A 22,586-nucleotide genomic window follows, 5' to 3' on the forward strand; every position below is an offset into this window, starting at 1 on the left:
AGGAACAAAGGAGTGAATCTGGTTTTTCCAGCAGGAACGTCTCCAAAACATTGGTTGAAGTAAACAGAGTTTCCCAGAATTGGACCCACTTTCTGATATTCCTGCTTCCTTTTCTGAGAGCTATAAATCCATCACAGGGAGACAGAAAGACTGAATCTGTCAGTTTGCATCTCTCCACTGACTTCATTTTAATTACAGTGGAGCTTCTCCTCCTGTAATATGTTAAAATGTTTTCTGTGAAGACCTTCAAAGCTGTAAATGTGTTATTATTTAATAAATCAATAAACTGAGTTACAGGCTTGTAGATATTTAAGTCCACAGATGTATTTTTCATAAGTGTGGAAATATCTTTCAGCAGTACTTGGCTTAAGTCACTTTGATTTTTTAATGTGTCTTGTTTAACAGCTTCCCAGCTGTTTCTGTCAGCTGTGTCAGTGTGTAAAAGATATTTCAATCTTCTCAACAAGTGCACTGCCTGCTGTCAGAGACATGTTAGGCATGCACGCTCATTTATTTATTAGTCTTAGCTCTTATCTGTACCAGTGAAATCATTGTGAGGCCCCAGAGGAGTGACATCATTTATAAGGACTGAAATCAAGCAAAGTTAGCGCCACAATTTCCTGAAGTCCAGCCCCTCTGCAGGAGACTGGAGCTCAAACTGTCTGGTCCTGGTGAGGAACCAGACAAAGAGTGATTCAAATGATTTGCCATGAGAGACCCTGCCAGAGGTAAATCCCCCCACCCCCACCCCTGAAAACATAAAAAACCAAACCCTCCACCACGATAAGGTAGTGATCGTGTTGTTGAACAGAACATGGAAATGTCGAGTGTTAATCAGACCTTTAGAAACCTGTGGTGCTCTGTATGAGCAGATGTACACACAGTACAGCAGCTTCTGCAGGAAGTAAGAACCAGGGGGCAGAAAACTGGCAAAAGGAAAATAAAAATGGCAAATGTTTGGTAAATCTTAGAGAAAGCAAAAAAAAAAGAAAATAAAAATAAAAAATATGTACATGCATGTATAATATATCGTGATGTCTCACTGTGAGAGACTCATAGACTCTTCTTTAGACCATGTTGGAGGTTTTCTTGGTGCACTATGGAGTTTAAATATGTGAATTTGTTTCTAACTTCACTTTGAAAAGTAAAATATTATAGTTCCTTAAGTAAAAAACTTATTTTTCTGAGTGTTCTCTCATAAATTTGCAGCTGACACAAAGATTTTACATTTTTATGTTTGAGAAAACTTTTATTTCCATATCTGGATTTTAGGTTTTATGCCTCGTTTTTCCAACTGGCTGCGGCCTGATAAAGAAAGCACAAAGATGGACAAGTGTGTGTTTGTGTGTGAATGCTGCATTAATACAGCCTGATAACACATCCAAGCATCAGCTGGATTTACATACAAAAAGCATCTCACTGTTTACTTTTTGTATCCACTGCTTGCAGCTTCATTCAGTTAAAGAAACCTTACCTGTCCCACATTCATGCTTACTTTTTAGATTTAGCAGAAATATCAAACACTGATGCTGCTAAAGCTAAAGTGCTATGATCTCTACAGTCTCCTGTTAGTTCGTTTATGCAGCCTATAAAATATGTGTGTAAAATATGTGACCACAGAAAATATTCAACATCCCACATGTATGTCCTTGACAAGAGAGGCTTTCTTAGAGGCAGAATTTCAGCCCCAAATATAATTTCTCCTCTGGTCTGTGGTGCTGTTTGTCTGGTGAGATAGTTATGATGCGAGCTGCCATGTTTTAGAGCTGCAGAAATGTCTGTTGCCCTTCAATAGACAGGGCTGAAAAATGAAGCTGAGGGCCAAAAATTGCAGTTCCTCTAAAAGCAAGTCAGTCCCTCAGACTTCATGTTAACTTTACAGCAGGAAATAAACATTCTTACAGCCTGCTACAGAAATTATTCAAAGCTTTTACTCCGTCATACCAGCTGTCAGGAGTTAATCTTTACATAATTACAAGAAGTGCTTTGAATACATCATCATTATCATAGATTGATCTGTACTACATCAGGTCCTCCTTTTTTAGCAGCCCTGCAAGCCAATCATTTGCTTTGTATTTAACTTTCACCTTTAGAAATAAAGGACACGAGTCGAGCAGCTTCATAATCCTGCTGTGTTGCTCTCATTGGTGAATACTCTTAATGATGATGAGCTTAACAGGTAAACAAATGAACACTTACATTAAGCTTCCCTCTACAGCAAACAGGAAGAAACCAGCAGGGCTGCACATCCCACAGGCACCAGTGTCTTTCACACCTCTTTCACACACATGAACCACTGCTCCCCTCAGGCAGTGATGGAGGGAGTGTTTAACTCCATCTTTATACATTAAAGGTGACACCTCCTCTATGAGGACGAGCGGGGAGTGATAAATGAATCCACACACGTCCACACAGGTCATTAGTCTGTGTGTGTCAGCTTGAAATGTGTGCGACACACCGCGCCTGCTTCGAGATTACGGACGTTTGCACCTTTATTTCATCTTTACAAATAAAACAACCATGTGCGCTGGTGTTGACACATTTTGGTCTGTATTAACATGTCTCTGCTGGTCCAGGTGACATCCGTAACGACCTGTACCTGACACTGGAGCGAGGAGATTTTGAGAGGGGAGGGAAAAGCGTTCAGAAGAACATCGAGGTGACCATATATGTGCTGTACGCCGACGGAGAAATCCTCAAGGTAGGAAAATGTTCCTGCTGTAAAAAGCCTTCTTTTGTCCATTTAGTGACGAGTAATATAAACAGATGTTCAGCATCTGTATGCATCTTCTTCTAACAAAAAAAAACAAGTCTTTCATCAGTTTGAAGTTGTGCCTAATGTTAAACTTTAGGCTGGTTTATAGCAGTAAGTTTCTTTAAAGGCAGCAGAGAATTTGTAGCTCACAGTAAACATGTTTCTGGTGTTTTGATGGTTTAGTTCAAGTTTAGATTAGAATTAGTAACTAATTAAAACACACGAAGTAACAGCTGCAGCAGGTGAACCACTTCCATGTTTTTGGAGATGAAATGACCTGTTTTTATGAGTGGACTGTAAGAGTAAAGTAAAGCTGTGAAAATGTTGTAAGTTAGAACAAATCAGTCACTATAAATGAGCAGCATAATCCACTATCAGCTCTTTTATGTGTGTGAAATCCACGTTGTTGACCGTGCACACTTCAGTACATGGTTTTAGTTTCTGTGCCGGTCTTATGATTTCTTGGGTACCTGCTGCCCCCTGTAGGTTTAACAAAGTACCTCATATAAAGAAACTAAAACACTTTAAAGCAGTAAAACATTTATTAACAATTTCAATTATGTAAAAAATGTTTTACATGTTTTCTGAAAACTGCAGAAGCTTCTTACTGGGAACCAAAATATATAAAGTCACATTTTGACATTTTTTATTGATCAGTTTGTTGTATTAAAAGTACTCGTGACAATCCATTTGCCCTTTCTTTTTTAGGAAAAAACACATATATAAATATCACTATGACAACAGAGAGTATAAACAGTGTTCTCTGAGTGTTTCTGATTGGGTCTGGTTCCTCTCAGTCGCTCCCAGCAGTGTTTCAGCTGCATTCAGGATTCAGTACGGAGTGTTGGTTTCACATACATGTAAATGCACAGTAACATTCAAATGTAACGTTGGTAAATGTCTTGGAATTATTTTAAAAGTCGAGAGTTTGTCTCCTGAATCCAAACTGGAAGCTGGTTCCATAGAAGAGGGGCCTGAAAACTGAAGGCTCTGCCTCCCATTCTACTTTTAAATACTCTAGGAACAACAAGTAGGCCTGCAGTGTGAGAGTGAAGTGCTCTAATGGGGTCATGTGGTACAGGTTTCTAAAACATGATGGAGCCTGATTATTTAAGAGTTTGTATGTGAGGAGAACAATATAAAATTTGATGTTAAATTTAACAGGGAGCCAATGAAGACAAACTAATATGTGGTTAATACAATACTGTGGAAAAGTCTTGAGCCACAGCACATTTCTCTAGTTTCCTTCTTAGGAGTGAGATTTTCTAATAATGTAGCAGTGTTCAGTTCTGCAGGCTTTCTGAAAGTCTTTCAAAGATTCAGATTATTGGACATTGGCTACTTTTTCAATCATTTTCTGTTCAGAAGATTTTTTTGTTTATTATGCTAACGTTTTTGCTTGTTGCAAAAACATGCTCTCCTGTTTATCCAATAGAAGGTCGAGGGTGGGCTGGAGCCTACCCGAGCTGCCATAGGACGAGAGGCGGGGCACACTCCGGACAGGTTGCCAGTCTGTCACATGACTAACACAGACATAGACAACCATTCACACAAATGTTCAATTTAGAATCACCAATTAACCTAACCCCTGCTGACTGCATGGCCTTTGACCTGTGGGAGGAAAGAACCCGCGTAGACAAGGGAAAGGCCAAGTGGTGGATTCAAACCCAGGAACCTTCTTACTGTGAGGCAACAGTGCTGGATAACATAACATAGTATTTTTGCTGGTGATTCCCAAAAAATGTAATTTATGTTTGCACACGTTTCAAATAATTCCTGAACTAATTTTACATCTTAAGCAAAATATATAGAGAAATAAGTGCTGGCTCATCACTTTTGCACAGACTGAATGTAAGACAGTGGTTCACATATTCATCAGTCCCTGTTGTCCGGCTCTACGTCTAACTTTATCTCTCCGTTGTATCCTACGTCCTCGGCACATTCTGCTCCTGACTTTTCTTGAGTTGTCAGCTGTTTTAGTTTCCCTGCAGAAATGAAAGAGAACCAACATTAGATGTTCTTCATTGTCAAAGTGACTTAAGCTAAGTACTGCTGAAAGATATTTCCACACTTATGAAAAATACATCTGTGAACTTCATTGTCACTGATTGAGCTCAGTGCACTGATATGATCGGACAGAGTAAAAATAAAGCCTTTTTTAAAGTATGCAGGCAGGCTGAAAAGCCCGTCTATTTGAATAAGATATATAATCTTCATAGCCTGCGACATGTTTCTTACATGTTACGATTAATCTGACTGACCTGATCACTACAGAAGAGTTGTGTCAGAAATAGCTGAGCCAACAAAGGAACAAGTGGAGTGTTGTATCCACTCTCAGTGACAGTAAATGCATTTCTCTGTGCTGATGATGAGAAAAGAAGGCCGTCGCTTCCCTGAGCAAAGACCACAACATCATTATATTACCAGCGGATAAGGGAAGGTGCACCGTGGTCCTAAACACAACGGATTACCACACAAAGATCACTACTCTCCTCAGTGACAACAACACCTACGAAGCTTTAAAGCGAGACCCCACAAGCAGCTACAAAAAGAAAGTTATAGCTTGCCTTCAAGACCTTGAAAAGGACAAAACCATTGACCGCCTCACATATCACCGCCTTTATCCAGGGGATGCCATACCCTGCATTTATGGACTTCCTAAAATCCACAAGGAAGGGGTCCCACTCAGACCCATAGTCAGTAGCATAAACTCAGCCACTTATAACATTGCGAAACACCTTGCTACCATCCTTGCACCTCTCGTGGGGAACACCCCACACCACATCAAGAACTCCACCGACTTCACCGACAAGGTCCAGAAACTTACCCTGGATCCAGATGAAACCATGGTGTCCTTTGATGTAGTCTCTCTCTTCACTTGCATACCCACCACGGAGGCAGTGGAGACTGTCAGAAAACGACTACAAGAAGACAGCTCCTTGGAAGACAGGACCAACTTCACACCCGATCAGATTTGCACACTGTTAGACCTCTGCCTTACCACCACATATTTCAAATACAACGAAGGCTTCTACAGACAAAAACATGGCTGTGCCATGGGCTCCCCTGTGTCACCTATTGTAGCCAACCTTTACATGGAGGAAGTGGAAAGGAAGGCTCTTGGCTCTTTCAAAGGAGGAGTACCCAGCCACTGGTACAGATATGTAGATGACACCTGGGTCAAAATCAAGACACAAGAAGTGGAATCCTTCACTGCGCACATTAACGCCGTGGATAAAAACATCAAGTTCACCAGGGAAGACACAAAGGACAACTGTCTGCCTTTCCTGGACTGCGCGGTGCACATCGAAGAGAATGGCAACCTCAACATTGAAGTTTACTGGAAGCCCACACACACAGACCAGTACCTCCTCTTTGACTCCCATCACCCTCTGGAACACAAACTTGGAGTAATTAGGACCCTACACCACTGGGCAGAACATGTTCCCTCTAAGCCTGAGGGAAAAAAGAAGGAACACACACACGTAAAGGAAGCACTCAAAACATGCGGTTATCCTAACTGGGCGTTCATAAAGTCAGCAAAGAGGCACAGAAAAGAAGATCAGACACCAGCGAGGGAGGATAAGAAAGACAGACGCAACAACATTGTCATCCCCTATGTAGCCGGTGTATCAGAGAAACTCAGGAGAGTTTTCTCCAAACATGACATCCCAGTGTACTTCAGACCCAGCAACACACTCAGACACAAACTGGTTCACCCGAAAGACAAAACTCCTAAACACAAACTTAACAACGTGGTGTATGCTGTACAGTGCAGCGAGGAATGCCCAGACCTCTACATCAGAGAGACCAAACAGCCACTTCACAAGCGCATGGCACAACATAGAAGAGCCACCTCCACAGGACAAGACTCAGCAGTCCATCTGCATCTTAAGGATAAAGGTCACTCTTTCGAGGATGCCAATGTTCACATTTTGGACAGAGAGGACAGATGGTTTGAAAGAGGAGTGAAAGAGGCCATCTATGTCCACTGTGAGCGACCATCTTTGAACAGAGGCGGTGGTTTACGACACCAACTGTCTGCCATCTATAATCCAGTTTTGAGATCCCTCCCCAGACGCCTTAACGCCCACTCACATCCTGGGCCATCTGACCTCAGGAATTCACATGACAAGGTGGGGCCAGGTTTCACAATGGGCTCACCCGAAACCCTGGCTGATTAGGTCCCACACCCGCTTTCACACCTTGGCTCATGTGATTAGAGGATCACCAGGGGGTCCTTTGTCCCTCCTTGGGGGGATACTCCCACTGGGTTTAAATCTGGGACTCTCGGCCATTTGACCTTAGAACTGAAGAAGCTTCTCGGATGAGAGGTGAAACGTCTTCAAGCAACTCAAAGAAGTCCAGACGCTTTTCTTTGCAAACTCCTTTGACTACGATGACCTGGATGACTGAGAACCTTCACAGACATGATGAGATATCCTAATCACACATCTCTGAAATCTTATCGGTTTTTAAACTAAACTGCTAACTGAGGTGAGATTATTGAAAAGCTCATTAGCAGATGATCAATAGTCTGAACAGCCTGAATCAAAAACAGAGAAAACTGCTGTTCTGGCACAATTTAAAAAAAAAATCATATTAAATTTGAATCCAGTTGATCAGAGTAATCGCATCACTAACCAGCTGACTTCTGAGTGATGTTTGTGTTTGCAGCCGTCTCATGCACAGCACGGCCGTTGGTGGCACTTTGGTCCGATGTTTCTCCACACTGGCTCAAATTTACAGACTCTGCAGTTTGAGGTTCATGTTGGAATGAGTCTGTAGAAATAAACAAGTTCATGCTTCAGTGTTTTTCATAAATGTTACCATTTAACTTCCAACTTTTCCACCAAAAACAAGCCAGCCTATCACACCTTTCTTAAAGGTTCCCATTCGAATTCGTTTTCACTCCTTGACTTGTAACTGAATGCATCGCTTACCTGAATGACCCCTTTCAGTTGACCTTTGAGTACCACTCAAATATGTTGTGTGCACAGGCCCAGGTGTTGGTGCATCATGGCTGTTGGGGCCACTCTGCTCCACGGTTTCTCCACACTTGCTACAGATACTGGGACTCGGAACTGTGGTGTACGGTCCACAGCGATCTGAGTCTGTAAAAACACACAACTTTATGTTTCTGTCCTTTTACAGACTCATCATATTGTCACATTATTTTTAATTTACAGTATGTAGGTTAAAGTTTAGCTGTGTATAACCTTAATAGCATAACCACCAGTCAGTCTAACTCTATTGTTGTACCACATTTCATGATGACAAGACAGGACAGATGGAAACTAATTACAGTCTGTTGTTTTCCTTTATGAACAAATCAGATAATTACTCAAAACTTAAATAACTAGTTTAGATTTTAGTCTTGTTTAGCATTTACCCTTTATCAGTCACAGTACAGACAGGAAGTATGAGGAAGACTGACAAACTTAAATGATACCTGAGAGCTGAATTTGCTTTCATTCTCTCTCAGTAAATGTGTTTATCGCTTACCTGAATGACTGTTTACACCCGAAACTGAATAGTTTTGGGTGTCAATGTGGTTTAGGTTTCCATCTAACAAGCAGAGACAGATTCTGGGAATATCCACTCTCCTGTCTGTGAAAAAATAAAAAACAAACAAATAAACTAAAAAAAAGAGAACGTTTATGGTTCTGTACTTTTACAGACTGCGCGCACACACACACACACACACACAGTAAATATATTTACTGTTAGCGTGGCGTGCTTCTGTCATGGACATCAGTGCATGGACCCAGGATCACTGCCAGACATCACTGTCTGAACACAGCTCACAGAGCGGTGCACAAACGCAGGTTAAAGCTCCATCATGCAAAGAATAAGCCACACGTGTAATCATGATCTAAACCACAGCTCTGGAAAACTGTTCCGAGGTCAGACAAATCCAAATGTAAAATTATTGTTGGAAAACATGGACACTGCATCCTCAGGATTAAAGAGGGGAGAGACCATCAGTTCAAAAGTCTGCATCTCTAACAGTGTGGTGTTGCATCTATTCATAGTACAAGAGTCCAGAGTGTTACACGACACACAGAGAAAATGCAAAAACAATAATATGAAATCAGTATTTTTGCATAGTTACTAACATCATTTCTTTTTAAACGTACGTCTCTGACATGTTCTGATGGTGCAGATCATGAGTAACGTTCCCACAGCTCCAATTAGAATTCCAAGCACAACACTCCAGCTGACCACTGATCTGATCTGACACTCTGCATTCCTCAAACATTTTCTCTGAAACACATGAACAACAGCAAATCTAAAAAAAGAGTCCATCTGCAGGTTATAAACTTCATACTGTATCCAAAAATACTTTTATTTAAATATAAAAAAACTAATAATAAAACACCAATTTAAACCCAACAAAGAAGAGAAATCTCACCGGGCACATAGATCTCTGCTTTAGTCTGGTGGTGGATGTCCTCCTGCCTGGCTACGCAGACAAACAGGTTAGTTGTTGTCCTGCTAACGGTGGATCTCAGGGAGACGTAGTAGCGTCCTCGCTTTTCAGAGACCCGTGGCTCCTCGGCAGGGAGAACGTTTCCATCGCTGTCCTGCCACTCTAACTTTGGTTTGGGAAAAACACCTGGAACCTCACATCTCAGCGTCACCCCGTCCTCTGTGGCATTAAGTATGGCAGTATATGGTGTCATAGACGCGCCTGTAAATAGAGCACCGTGTGAAATGTTTGTAGAAATGTGATAATATGACATTTTGTCTACAGCATCACTTAAATAGCTTACAAAAATAAAACCACAGCACACCAAAAGAATGAACCTAAAATGTGATGAAAATTAAGCCGAAACTTCAGTGGTCAACAGAAACCCAGTGTTCAGGTTTTGTCCCAGTGTATTAAATCTCCAGCAGCTCCATGCTGACCGCTCATCAAACAGATGCACCACAGATTTCTCTTTTTTACTCTCTTCAGTGATTAACTTTGCTGATGTATGTTAGTAACCCATTGTTCCTTTAACCATTTTCACACAGCAGAGTAGCTCAGAAGGTAAAAATAGAGTTAAGACCTACTTTCAAGTTAGCTAATTAAGAAGTTTCAGACCGGACATGGGAAAAATAAACTCGACACAGACTTTCTCCCTCACTCTTCTATTTCCTCCTGTGTGCAGAGCTGCACATACACAGCTCTGATGTTCTGTTTGAGTCAGTTAACAAGTATTATAGTGTGTTAGTGTTAGAGCGTGCAGGGACAGAACTAATCATGTGCAACGTTTAAATGCAAAACCAGGAAGCAGAGAAAAGTTTGTAACAGCCCACAGAGGGAAAGCAGAACTGGAGGTCGGTGAAAAAGCAGCCTGCAGATGTGACGTGATTGTGGATGATGTTTGGAAAGTACATCCAATATACAAAATAACAAGTCTCTGCTTCTTATCATCTCAAAGACATTTAAATTTGCAGTGTGTGCTGATGGATTACCAACTTCATAAAGACGACACAGAGGTAATGTAGAATACATTTCAGTTCAACCAAACTATGAGAAAAAGTGACGCTAAATAAGTGAGGAATGATTGTTTGAAAGCATGGAAGTAAATACCTTTAGTTAGCAGGACTGGGTACAATTATTAAAATATTCAGTGAAAATAGGTTTCAAATGTAATTTTCTGTTCAAGTCACCATATAAATGTCTCCACACAGGCGGCTCCTGCAGTAGCGGTGTCAGTTAGCAGTGTGGGAGCGTGGTGTTAGATTTGGTGCCTCCAGTTTAGACAATCAGACATAAAAATGTGATACTCGGTCCTGCAGAGATGAAGTCATTCACACACATTGCAGATTTAGATGTCAGTGACATGATCAAAATCAGGACTCACCAAGAATGTTTTCAGCTAATCTGTCCATGTAGGAGGGACCTTAAAGGCAAACATGCAGATGGATTACAGCATATCATGGTTGCTGAAACCTTTCAGACTGAACAGTTTTCATTCATTTAAGACTTGAGAGTAAGTTCTTGTACTCAGTCTGTGGGCTCTCTCCCTTTAGGCTTACTGTACAGTTGTATTGCTCACATGAATTCACAGCTGGTCATCTGCTCTGTTTTAGCATTTTTATTATGAATCAGATTTCTGTGAGCATGCAGTCATACGAGAGTAAAAACCAAAAGCAGGTCTTTTATACATGAGCTGACTGCACAGCCATTCTCTATTATTAGCATCCTTTCACTTCTACAAGAAGACATTAATGTATTATTATTTCAGCATGCAAATAAGGAGCTGTTAGTAGAAGGCCTGTAAACTACAATTTAAAATTAGTTGCTATGCAGAGAGAAAATTAGGCAAGCTAGGAAATCAGCTAGCAGGTGATTTAGCCCACACAAAGGTGCCTGCCACAGTTTAGTAAGACGGTCAGGTTAGTGAAAGAAAAGGGAAATCACACAAATCTAACACTACAAACTGTGAACATGTTAACTGTAGGGACTTACAGTGTGTACTGAAGAAAGACAGTAAGCAGTGAGCTCAGAGTTAGAAGTCTTTCAGGAAAATGGGCGACTTCTTGCACAGCTGCTGGGGGAAGCATGAGCAAGCACGGGAAAAGGTGTGACTCAAAGCATGCATACATATAACCTTTTACACAAATATTTTAAAATTGAATGTATTAATCTTACAATGAGCATTAATCACTGGATGTCTTTAGTTTCAGTTTTTTTTTTTAAAAGAAAATCAGCCACAGTCTGAAATTCAAATCAACATAAGTTTGGTTTATTTAAAAACACTCACTGACAACGAGCTGCACGCTGAACGTTCTCGGGGGGTTGAGCCGTGGAAAATAACACGTGTAGTTCCCACTGTCAGACACCCTGGTGTTGTTGATCCTTATGGAGGCGTTACCGTGTTTCAGTTCTTCTTCCAGGTGAGAGACCCGAGCTTTGAACTGCTTATCTTGGCCTGGTCGTCCATTATTGTAATGGTCACCAGCATCATACATAAACACCTCCTGACGACCCTTCTTCCAGTCAAACAGGACATTAGTGATGTCCTGTTTGCTGCTGAGAGCACAGGGCAAAACGGCAGCGCTCCCTTCTTCCACGATCACTTTAGTGAGTGTGGGCACTGAAAAACACGTAGAGCATTGTGTTTAAAAAATAAATATATACAAACACACATTTTTGTTTGATTATTGGTATTGAAATGGCTTTTCTTTAATCACGGTGATACAGCTGTTTTAGGTTCTTAGTTGCCCTGCTTATAATTAAAAGCTACACTTTAGCTATTAGGAAAGACAGCCATTCATTTTACCTGAATCCTTCAATCTGTCACTTTCTAATGACGTCCATCCATCAGGTTTCTTACCGCGTTAATTTCGCCTTTGCCCATCAGCCCACGATTGTCTGCCAAAAACTGATTGCTCGTATTTAAACTGCTATAAATAACTTGTTAGTCTATAATACGTGAAACATATGTCAAATGTGTCCCTCATGAATGATATTAAGTCATCCTGAGCCACAAACAACATTCCTGTAAAAAGGTAGAAGCCGAAAACAGTTTTTGGCAGTGACTTTTATATATCCTTTATTTGTGCAATTAAAAAATGTCGTTAACATTAAAAATGTCTTTTGTAAGACCGAAGTTCACCGAAATCCATTTACGAACATTTACGCCTAAAAAAAACGCGGAAACATTGGAAATCAGTTTTTGGCAGGCGATCGCTTTTTGGTACAACGCCAGTCCAGCCCTGCTGACGATCCTCACACCACGTGCGGTCATACAAGTGTTTGGGATGAATAACAACGGCAGCAAAAAGGTTTACGGAACGCGTTAATGTTGGACACAATAACCACATTAATTATGAGCACGGATCAGCGTAGTCACCTGCGTGGTTTTTTATTGCGTTGCGTCTCCAGGTCGCGTGCATTTATTTATTTATTTTGTTCAAAAACGTCGCACACACATTTCATGTTTTAAGAAAAACATTTTTAACGTCGAATTATTCACCGCATTATTTATTATTCTGCAGCGGCTCCTGAATGCCTCTAACTGTCCCCGCATAGCTGCCTCACGGTCGCCATGCACCGAGCCGGTGGGATTTGCGATTTGTTTTAAAATCTCGCCTTTAATGAATAAAGTTTTGAGTCGGGGGGCGTACACGTATATAATAAGCAGTCTGTTTTATCAGACCTCACACAGCGCATGCATAACAGACACCATCTTCTCAAATATCCAGTAACCCACCTGCTGCACGGCATGACTCGACACTTTGCTACTGTACATAAAAGACCATACAACGTTTTTAGTAATATACATTTTACACAGTGTTACCGGTCAGCGATGTGGTGACGATCAGGATAAATGCAGCGAGGTGTTTCATTGTTGCCGATTCAGAGAAAGTCGTGGAAGTCCCTCTGTGCTGAGCAGTGCTGGGCTTTGCATGGAAGACAGGATGTGTCTATAAATTTGGGCGTAAGCAGTCTTCCTGTTTGTGTGTGTCTTTCACAAAAGTGGTATTTGAAAAAAAGAGTCAAAACGCTTCATTGTGTTACCGGCATGGCCCTTTAAGGGTGAAGCCTGATGGGAAATGTATTCAGGATGTGTGTAGCGGGACGGGCCTGTGTGTGTGTGAGTGAAGAGAGAGAGGAGAAGGAAAAAGTAACGGTTAGCGACAGAAGAGACGGGAAAGGAAATAAGGAAAAAGGAATATAATAACGCCCTCGGCCCGCCTGAGTTGGGTCGGCGATGTTCACTGTGAGTAAATTGTTTTCAGCTCACTGTACACGGTGTTCATGCCTTGGAGAAGGAATAAAGTTCGGTGAAGCAGTTTTCCTACGCCTCCTTCGATCTTTTCACTAGCGGAGTAGACCTGTACAGTAAGCTAGTTGCCGGCTACGAGCCAGCCACGAAACCTTCAAGTCACTGCCAGAGGTTTCCTTACCACGGTTCGGAGCCGCGAATCTGGCGCGGTAACAATTGGGTGGACAGATTAAATTGTGCCATCCTCTATTGCTTAGTACGAGGACTTTTGTACTTGTCAGTAGTACTTAATTATTAATTTATTTTGTAGATATACGTGGGAAAAAGTAAAAACGTAAGACATAAAATGATAAAAACAGACAATATAAATGTATAATATATTAATCAAATCTGAAAAAAAAAACCCCACAGTGACAATAAACATTTTAAGTTAGTTGCTGTCCACAACTGGCCTTTTTCAAATTTTCAGAGTATGTCACCACAGTTAGAGGTGAGAGAAGACACGGCTCTTTTCAACATGTACAAAATAAATGCTGAATGACTCACAGCACAACCAAACAGTGTATGTGCTTAGTAAAGGCTTCTGTGTGAGTTTTATCCACACATACTTTCAGTATTTGAGTGGATTAAGGTATCTGATGCTTCTTCTTTTTTCTCGCTGGGTAACTCTTCTTCTTCTCTTGGTACATATTTCTGTAACTGCAGTGTCACTGATCTCGTTGTTTGTCTGTTTCTGCACATGCTCCGTAGGACTGCATCAGTCTGGGATCAGGTGAGCCCAACGTGCCAGAGCACCGCTCCTTTGTGCTCTACCATAACAACAGCCCGCGATGGAGCGAGGTGATCAAACTGCCGATTCCCATTGACCGTTTCAGAGGGTCCCACCTGCGCTTCGAGTTCAGACACTGCTCCAGTGAGTGCCTTACTTGTGTTAATACTGGTGCTGTCATGGCTAGTGGGATGATCCGTGTGGAGAAAATAAATGAGGATCCAAGCACAGGCACTCGTGGAGGTGCGAAGGAGGCTTATTGTAAAAATAAAACCCAGAACCGTGACAGGTGCAGTGTAATAAGATGACAGATGATTGCACATCTGTATTTCTTGGCATGCACATGCAGCAGCTGGCTGCTCACTCTAATCCTTCCAGACTGATTAGGTGCTGCTTCAAGCAGGTGGCGACATTTTTGGAGTAATATCTAGAAAATGTATCTATATATAACATTAAAAGCATAACCAAGTTACTCTTTGACCTACTTATATGCAGATTAAATCACTTTGTCTACAATAGTGAAGTAATAAAGTAATAAACTGGTTTTCTGAATACATCTCTAATAATCTGAGAGACATTTAACCTCGGTGCTTTTTGAGCGTACACTCGGTGCGTTTCTCCTCTCACGTGTTCCTTCTTTGTCATTTTCTCTGCAGCAAAGGACAAAGGAGAGAAAAAGCTGTTTGGTTTTGCCTTTACTCCTCTAATGAGAGAGGATGGAACTACTCTCTCTGATGAGAGCCACGAGCTGTATGTCTACAAGGTCAGCTACACTAGAGCGTTTCTGTTTCCTGGCAGTATAACTATAAAGTACACTTTAAATGTTGTGTACACTTTGTACATGATATCCACAACACCTTTACTGTTGCTTACCAAAACTGCAGAGTGTTCACACCACAGACTAAAGTCTTGCCTCACACACACAAGCTTCATGTTTGCAGCTTTTGACTCAGTTTTGCAGCTACACTTTTACAATGAGGCGCTCAGATCTATTTGAAGCACTCTTTCCTTCCTTATTTTCCTCCTTCTTGGTGTTTCATTTCCTCAGTGTGATGAAAACACGACCTTCAGTAACCACGCCCTCTACCTGGGGCTGCCATGCTGTAAGGAGGACTTCAACAGCTGTCCCAACATCCCCTCCAGCCTCATTTTCCAGCGCAGCATGAAAGAGACCTTCTGGATTTCCACACAGCTCTCCTCCACCAAGCTCACCCAGAACGGTACGCAGCTGATCTGCAGCCGGTGTTGGAGCCGCTCGTGGATAATGTGCTTAAATATGCACGAGAGAATTTCAGACTGTTACACAGAAAAGCGTCTTTTTCCTTTCCACTGTCACCAAGTGCTTGCATATACGGGCTCGTATGATTGTTGGAGTTTCTTTCTGATATTCCAGTCTTAACCTGACATAAAGCAGCTTAAGGTGACATCATTAAAGTGAGGAAAAAAACTGTGTCACCATCTGTTATGTTTCTGGCATGCAGACACCTGCTTTCAGCCATCGTGTTAGGCTGCGCTAACAGCGGCTTCCTCATTTATGACAGTTTTTACTGCTGTGTACATATTAAACAGCTGTTTTGCTGCTCACAGGTTGAATTCTGAATATGAGCCTGTATCCATTTTTTCCCTGGTGTTTGACTTCCTGTTGTCTTCCAGTGGACCTCTTGGCCCTGCTTAAGTGGAAGGCCCATCCCGACCGGGTCATGGACATCCTTGGACGGCTTCGGCATGTCAGCGGAGAAGAGATCGTCAAGGTGAGGTTTTAAGTCGAACAGGTGGGGAGATTATTCTGTTTAATATGTGTAAACACCTGTACCTAAAATCCTGAGACTACAGTCAGAGTGAAACGGCAGGATCATCATAAAATTCTGTAGCTGTGCCAGATTTGCTGTGTAAGACATTTTCTATGTTGCTGGGCAGGACGTGTTTGTTGGTCATCTCTGAGGTGGTTTGAGGTTGTTTTTTTAAGCATGTGTTAAAAGAGCTCTACAGTTGCTGTAATACTCCTGTGTTCCCATTAACATTAGCTTGTAGACAACCAGCAACTGGGAGGATACCATGAAAATGTTTGATTCTTTAAAAATTGTCATGTGGTGTTCATAAATAACTAATAATGGAAATTGTCTTTCTGCCATTATGTAAGCCATTTTCCTCAGCAGGACTTTCAGCAGCTGTTTACTAAACTGTCATTGTGTGTGTGTGTGTGTGTGTGTGTGTGTGTGTGTGTGTGTCTGTCAGTTTCTTCAAGACATTCTGGACACCTTGTTCTCCATCTTGGATGACAACACAGACAAATATGGGCCGCTGGTGTTTCAGTCACTGGTGAGTGTGGCGTGGGCAGTGCACGAAGAAGAAAATAAAGTAAACGAACAAAAGTGACAAATAATGAGTTTAATTAAATTTAATAATGAGGATTTAGAGACTTGCAGAAGAAACAATCTAATACAGATGTGGCTAACTGTCAGTTTCAGTCCCACTTATGTCATCCTCTGTTGAGTTACTGGAAACAGGAGCTCTGACACACCAGAAACTCTGAAAGCTGAAAGATTTTTTATTCTGTCATTTTTCTACTCTAATTTCAGTATGACTGTGCAACAGGAATAAGAGCTCCAGTTAAATTTGGTAAATGTTGGTGGGTGATGAAAGAAGGTTACGCTGTAACAGGAATATAAAATACTGTGGGGTCATGATCACATGATCACAAAGAAAGGACTAAAATATAAAAAATAACCTGGTGCCAGCACATCTGTAAATACAAGCTGAACAACAACATATGAAAACCTCTGTCCAATCAGAAACTTCCAACAGGACTGTGATCCCAAGCACAGCAGCAGACTGTGTCAATGACGATGAGATAGAGAGAGATGAAGTTGCTGCTGCGGTTCTACATCATGGGATGGACTTTCACACACTGCCTCTGTACTGTGGCTCAGTTTGTGTTTAATGACATGGTATAAAATGCTATGTGTTCAGGTTCCTCTGAGGTTCTATTTACCTACTCTTAACATGAGGACTAGTAGCACTATTTTTTCTTTAAATCTCTTGATAGTTAAACTCTTAGCTTTGAAAGAGGCCGTACTTTTTTCACTGTGACTGTAAATCATGATTCATTTTCTGTGCATTTAAGCGTCACTCAAGCATCACACTCACTGTCTCTGTCTCACAGGTGTTCATCATAAACCTGCTCAGGGACAGTAAATATTACCACTTCAGGCCGGTGATGGACACTTACATCCAGAAGCACTTTGCTGGAGCGTTAGCTTACAAGTGAGTGTTGTTCTCTAACTAACAGCCTGACTGATTAAAGTGTGATTGTATATTTGTGTACACGTCGTTTGCCTTTATTGCAGTTTGACTTCTCCTGCAATTATTTCACCGCGGTGGCTCAAGGGCATCAGAGATAAATACAATATGGAAAACTGGCCTAGGATTGCATGCTTTTCATGGTCATTTTACTTTGACCTCATCCAGATATATTACATGAGAAGTATTGCTTTGAGTAAGAGTCTGAAAATTAGTTTTGCACTGACTAAATGTTTCATAGAGGGTGAAACAAAGATCTCGATCTCAGGCCGACTGGCAGAAAATAAAAAAAGACACATATAGTTATTATAACTACACAAATTTTAGTTTTTCAGGTCTTTGTGATGTATTTTCGTACATGTTTGGTCCTGTGGAGTGCTGCGACTATCACAACAAAAGGAAAATCTAAACATTTATTTAAAACTCTAGTAGTTTAACTCCACACAGCCATCCTGGGCTGAACAGCTCCTTTATTAAAGTAATGCTACTTTTGCGCTCCTTCCAGTGCAGAGAATCAACCCTGTGTGGCATTTTAAAATGTGTTTCAGAGAGCTGATCCGCTGTCTGAAGTGGTACATGGATCGCTCTGCTGAGGTGGTGAGGCAGGACCACATACAGGAAGCCATGAGGGTAAGAGCTCAGTGCCACCTGGGTGGAGCACTGACCTGAACGCTGAACTCGGAATAATCAAACACATGAAGGGCTGTTAGCATTTTTAGTTTTATATAACAGTCTTCACCATAAAGCCCTTTTTAAACAAACAAACACCTTTTGAACTTTTTAATTGCTCCCCGTGGACGTTCTTGCTCAGGTAAAATATGACTGCACGTGTTCAGAACTACATCAGTGATGTAGCAGAGCTGGGAATAGATGCACCGTCACAGGCAGATGTGCAGAACGTACCACATTTAGCAGACAAATGCTGCTCAGCACTCTAAAATATTTATCCGACTCAAGCATCCATCCCAAATGGGTCACACATGTAAAAAGTGGACGGTGTGAATTATTGAGGACAGCTTTGACACATGCTGCAGTCTCCAGATTTATCTTTTATAAACTGTGTCCAAGGAGTTTTAGCCTGTTTCTGTCTGCTTTATTCTTCCACTAACTTTCTTAACCATTGTTGAAACCAAGGAGCAGCCCAGATGCTGCAGATGTTTCTGTCCTGGTGCATCCTGGGATCTCTGTCCAGATACAAAATGGATCATGTCTCCTGCAGATGTGATAAAGGCGTAAACTCCAGATGAAAATAACACTTTTTATTATCTGTAGCTGGTAGGTTTTGTAAAAAACAAGAAAATAATAACTAGACTTAAAGCCAGCAAACATTTTGAGTAAGCAGTCATTAAAATAGTAACAAGAATATTCAAGAAGAGGCTTCAGAATTTGATCTCACATCCTGATAACCATGTTTCACCAAACCAGAGTCTCAGTGGGGATTTTACAGTTTGTAACTCAGACATCCTTTTGACCCACAGTCATTAGTTAATGTGGACACGCAGTCCTGTAAAAAACTCATGTGCAACCTTACTGCCTGCTGCAAATGTGCATGATTGACTGATCATTATGTTCAAACCATGCAATCCTCAGAGGGTTTGCAAAACACCAAAAAGCTCTGTCTCAGATTCTGAAAGCCTCGATTAGCATGTTAAAGTTTAAAGTTGATGACAGCACAGTCAGGTTTGCCAGGAGAAAACATTTTCTCTGATTTGCATCTGAACAAATCACAAAGATGTCTGAACTAAAGTGTTCTTATTGAACACCACCATGTTTGGGTAAAACCAACACAGGATATCAGCACAAACAGCTCAGACAGAGGTGGGAGCTGTGCATTAATGAGTCTTGCAAACCCACAAGAACAAGAGCACGAGCTAAATGAGCGGGCCGAAGTTCCCCCACAACAATGTGACAGAGTGATGAGTTTACAGACAGTTTTATGTCTTCTGTGCATTTATGTCCTAAATGCACAGAAGCTAATGAAACACTGTGGAAGTATAAAAACGAGAGTATTACACTGAACTAAACTAAAAACTAAAACTGGTTGTGAAGCAATCAAAAAAGGAAACTAGAAAAACAAACTAACTGAAAATGATGTCGTTAAATAAAATTACAGGAAGTCTTTTTAAGTCTTTGTCAGTTTGGTCATATTTGTCACTAAAATCATCGTTGGCGTTCATGTTAATTAAAACCTGGATAAGCTACATGATTGTGAGTCAAAGTTTGTGTTTTAGTCTCTGTTCTGAACTCTGAGAAACTCTCCTGTTAATTTAAGACAAATAAAGTAAACTAAAGCTTAAAGTGGGAATATTTTTATAACAGGGTTCGTACGGGTGCTTGAAATCCTGGAAAGTGCTTGAATTCTAAAGTCCTCTTTTCAAGGTTTGGAAAGTGCTTGAATTTCAGATGTGGTGCTTAAAAGTGCTTGAAAATGTAACTGCATTTCATTCACAATAAATAGCTATCTGATTGAATTGTTTTCTTATCAGATAGAGAAATAAAATGAGTTGCAAAAAGCAAAAGCAAAATTTCCCCGCCTGGGCTGCCTTGCGTCTGTTTCAATATGTGACCCCGCCCCTCCCTCGGACAGTCGGGGATGAGTGCGCTAACATACCTGTAGGTTGCTGTTTTAATGCTTTTAATGTTTTTAATGATGGAAGACAACAATGGCGGAGTTTGCGCTCTCTGGTCGCATGATAGGTGAGTCCTAGTAAATAATTTTCCAGTACGCGTACGTTACACATGCTATTTTTAAAAAAAAAATTATGATTATTATTTTGCTAGCTGTCAAACTCGCTGGAGAAATGATTGAAATGCACTGAGAGTGATGCAGTATGGCAGCGCTATTACGGAATATGCTGTGAACTTAACTCATATTACTTAGGAGTAATATGAGTTAATTTACTCAAGTGAAAGCTTTAAACATTAGCCCGATACATAACTAGCTAACTTAAGGCTTTCTGATTAACCCTCTGGGGTCGAGGGACCCAGAGTCTCCATTTCAACTTGGGTCGAACGTGCGGACTTCAAACTATATACCAGTTTTTAAATTGTGTTGATAGGTCACGTAAAACCGATGATTTTTGGGGGGGTATATTCTGAATAAAACAGTGGCGTTTACTCCGGGAAGAAACGGTAAAAACGGCGTTTTTTATGGAGAGCGCTAGCAAAACACGCTTTGCTTGTGAGTGAAAAAAGAAAAAAACACTCCTTGCCTATTGGTGGAAAAATGTACCATGTCGACCAATCAAAAAATGATACGGCAACATGTGGTATTTGGTTGTTTGGGAAGAGAGGGAAGAGAGAGAGCGATAAAGAGAGAGAGAGATTTGTGACGTTTATCGTGTTTGGAGTCTCAAGTTAGTGTGTTGTCTTGTGTAGTTAGTGTGTAGTCGTTTTGTTTTGTGTGTCAGTTCTACTAGTGAATGTTACAGTTGCTGCAAAAAAGCCACCAAAGGCAGATTGCAGTGTAAACGCTGAGTGACACACCTGCTGTCAGACCTGCAGGTTTATCCCTGTGCTGTTCTCATCTGTGTTATAGTGGACACTAACTATTTTTTGGAGTTGCATAAATAATTTGTGTGCCTTCTTATTTGATGCAGCACAGCTGATTGTTCTGTAAATAGTTTTGAATGGTTATCTAAAAAACGTCTGAGCCTTGGCTGCATTTTTAGGTAAATAGTACCATATAACTTTGTTGTTTGCAAAACTTGTTCATATTTTTTAAAAATGTCCAATTTCTATTTGCATTTCAAGTTATGAAAATGATTCCTTAAACATGCTTGTGGTTTTTACAGTCAAAAATATCACTTTCTACTTGTATTTTATATTTTGTCTGAATTTAGATAAATTGTGCTGACACATTATGTCAAAATGAGATAATAACAGATTGGCAAGATAAACAGTTTTTAATGGTGAAATATAGAGGCCAAATCAAAAGTAAGCAAAAACGGCCAATTATACCCTGGACACCAGAGGGTTAACGGGTAAAAGCAAAGTTGTCACCAAGTACTGTTTATATTTGTGTGTATTACTGCAGCTTTTTGGCATATTAATTTGGTGCCTTTGGGTGAAATAATGGTAATATGAGTGATCCATATGGTCACAAAGAATAGCCACTTGTTTCTGTGCTACCAAGGTTCCCCGGCTTTCATTCAAAATGTGTTTATCGCCATCCTACACATTAAACTACTTAAACAGTCAGTGCTGTTCTCCATGCCTGTCTGACTTGATGTTATTAGCACAAACACTTTAAAGGTGATCATTTAGGACTTCAGGAATAATACAGACAGCAATGTAGTTAGCAATAAAACAGTTTTATTGGGAAATAACTTAAAAAACAAACAAACATCTGTCTCCTATTTTTTTGTCACACAGGAAAGAAGCATCAATATCTAGACTTATTTCTTTATTTTTCGTTTTTCTTTTTTCAACAGGAGAAGAATATCTCTAACAAGTTGATTTGTTCACATTTGCACATCTTAATTTTTAAGTGAAATGTGCATTTTGAGTTTATACACTAAGTATATAAGGTGACCGTTCCTTTTGCAGTATTTTTGTGTGGTGCGTTTTTCTATGTCCTAACAAAAGGGGAGCTAAGGTGTCTTTTCACATGGTCTTACTGAGGTGATGCAAATTGAAACATGCATTCTCTTTTTTTTTGGGGCGGGGCGGTGCGGCGGGGGGGTACTGGAAAAGCTTAAAAACGGATCTTGAAAGTGCTTAAAAAGTGCTTGAATTTGACCCTGAAAAAAGCGTACGAACCCTGTTATAAGAGCAAGACTAACTTAAATTACCCATCCTTTAAAGAAAGTTTACAGGGCTCCCTCGCTATATCGTGGTTCACTTTTCGTAGCCGCGCTGTTTCGCGGATTTTTTTTGGTGCAATTTTCACGTTTTTTTTTGTTGTTGTTTTTTTTGTTGTTTTTTGTTTTGTTTTTGTTTTTGTTTTTTTTACAGCGCATTGTGTTCTGCGTCCTGATTGGCTGTAGAGCATTTTCAATCAATTTCATGCCGTGTCTCCTGTACAGCACAGAAT

At 40.7% G+C, this 22,586-nt stretch overlaps 2 protein-coding genes across 11 annotated transcripts in view; one reads left to right on the forward strand and one right to left on the reverse strand.

Annotated features, from left to right (window-relative positions):
• The window catches only part of LOC100707136 (dedicator of cytokinesis protein 3), a 297,568-nt gene that overhangs the window by 221,546 nt on the left and 53,436 nt on the right, over positions 1-22,586 (forward strand). For all 7 annotated transcript variants that reach the window (XM_019356781.2, XM_019356779.2, XM_019356780.2 and 4 more), the window contains 8 exons: positions 2,577-2,701; positions 14,233-14,395; positions 14,908-15,014; positions 15,300-15,471; positions 15,905-16,002; positions 16,487-16,570; positions 17,415-17,515; positions 18,100-18,181. In XM_019356781.2, the coding sequence (XP_019212326.1) occupies positions 2,577-2,701; positions 14,233-14,395; positions 14,908-15,014; positions 15,300-15,471; positions 15,905-16,002; positions 16,487-16,570; positions 17,415-17,515; positions 18,100-18,181 (932 nt within the window). The remainder of the gene's footprint in view (positions 1-2,576; positions 2,702-14,232; positions 14,396-14,907; positions 15,015-15,299; positions 15,472-15,904; positions 16,003-16,486; positions 16,571-17,414; positions 17,516-18,099; positions 18,182-22,586) is intronic.
• Positions 7,424-13,471, reverse strand: LOC102081134 (putative selection and upkeep of intraepithelial T-cells protein 1 homolog). 4 transcript variants are annotated; one of them, XM_025907060.1, is made up of 9 exons: positions 13,054-13,471; positions 11,515-11,847; positions 10,612-10,650; positions 9,171-9,449; positions 8,896-9,022; positions 8,480-8,590; positions 8,261-8,365; positions 7,699-7,869; positions 7,424-7,537 (listed from the first exon to the last, which is right to left on the reverse strand). In XM_025907060.1, exons 1-6 carry the CDS (start codon positions 13,100-13,102, stop codon positions 8,560-8,562), a joined length of 858 nt encoding a protein of 285 aa, XP_025762845.1. In that variant the 5' UTR covers positions 13,103-13,471; the 3' UTR covers positions 7,424-7,537; positions 7,699-7,869; positions 8,261-8,365; positions 8,480-8,559. The 4 variants fall into 4 exon arrangements, with proteins under 4 accessions (XP_025762845.1, XP_025762844.1, XP_025762847.1 ...); XM_025907059.1 differs by lacking the exon at positions 8,480-8,590; XM_025907062.1 differs by lacking the exons at positions 8,480-8,590; positions 13,054-13,471 and adding an exon at positions 12,034-13,024.

This window comes from Oreochromis niloticus, linkage group LG5 (genome assembly GCF_001858045.2).
Source record: "Oreochromis niloticus isolate F11D_XX linkage group LG5, O_niloticus_UMD_NMBU, whole genome shotgun sequence".
In the NCBI taxonomy this organism is placed as follows: Eukaryota; Metazoa; Chordata; class Actinopteri; order Cichliformes; family Cichlidae; genus Oreochromis; species Oreochromis niloticus.

Coding starts and splice junctions, on each gene's coding strand:
- LOC102081134 (XM_025907059.1), bottom strand. CDS start 13,102: ATGAAACACCTCGCTGCATTTATCCTGATCGTCACCACATCGCTGACC. Junction 10,651..11,514: donor CAGCGTGCAGCTCGTTGTCA/GTGAGTGTTTTT, acceptor TTTGCCTTTAAG/GTCCCTCCTACATGGACAGA. Junction 9,023..9,170: donor AGCAGAGATCTATGTGCCCG/GTGAGATTTCTC, acceptor CATGTGTTTCAG/AGAAAATGTTTGAGGAATGC.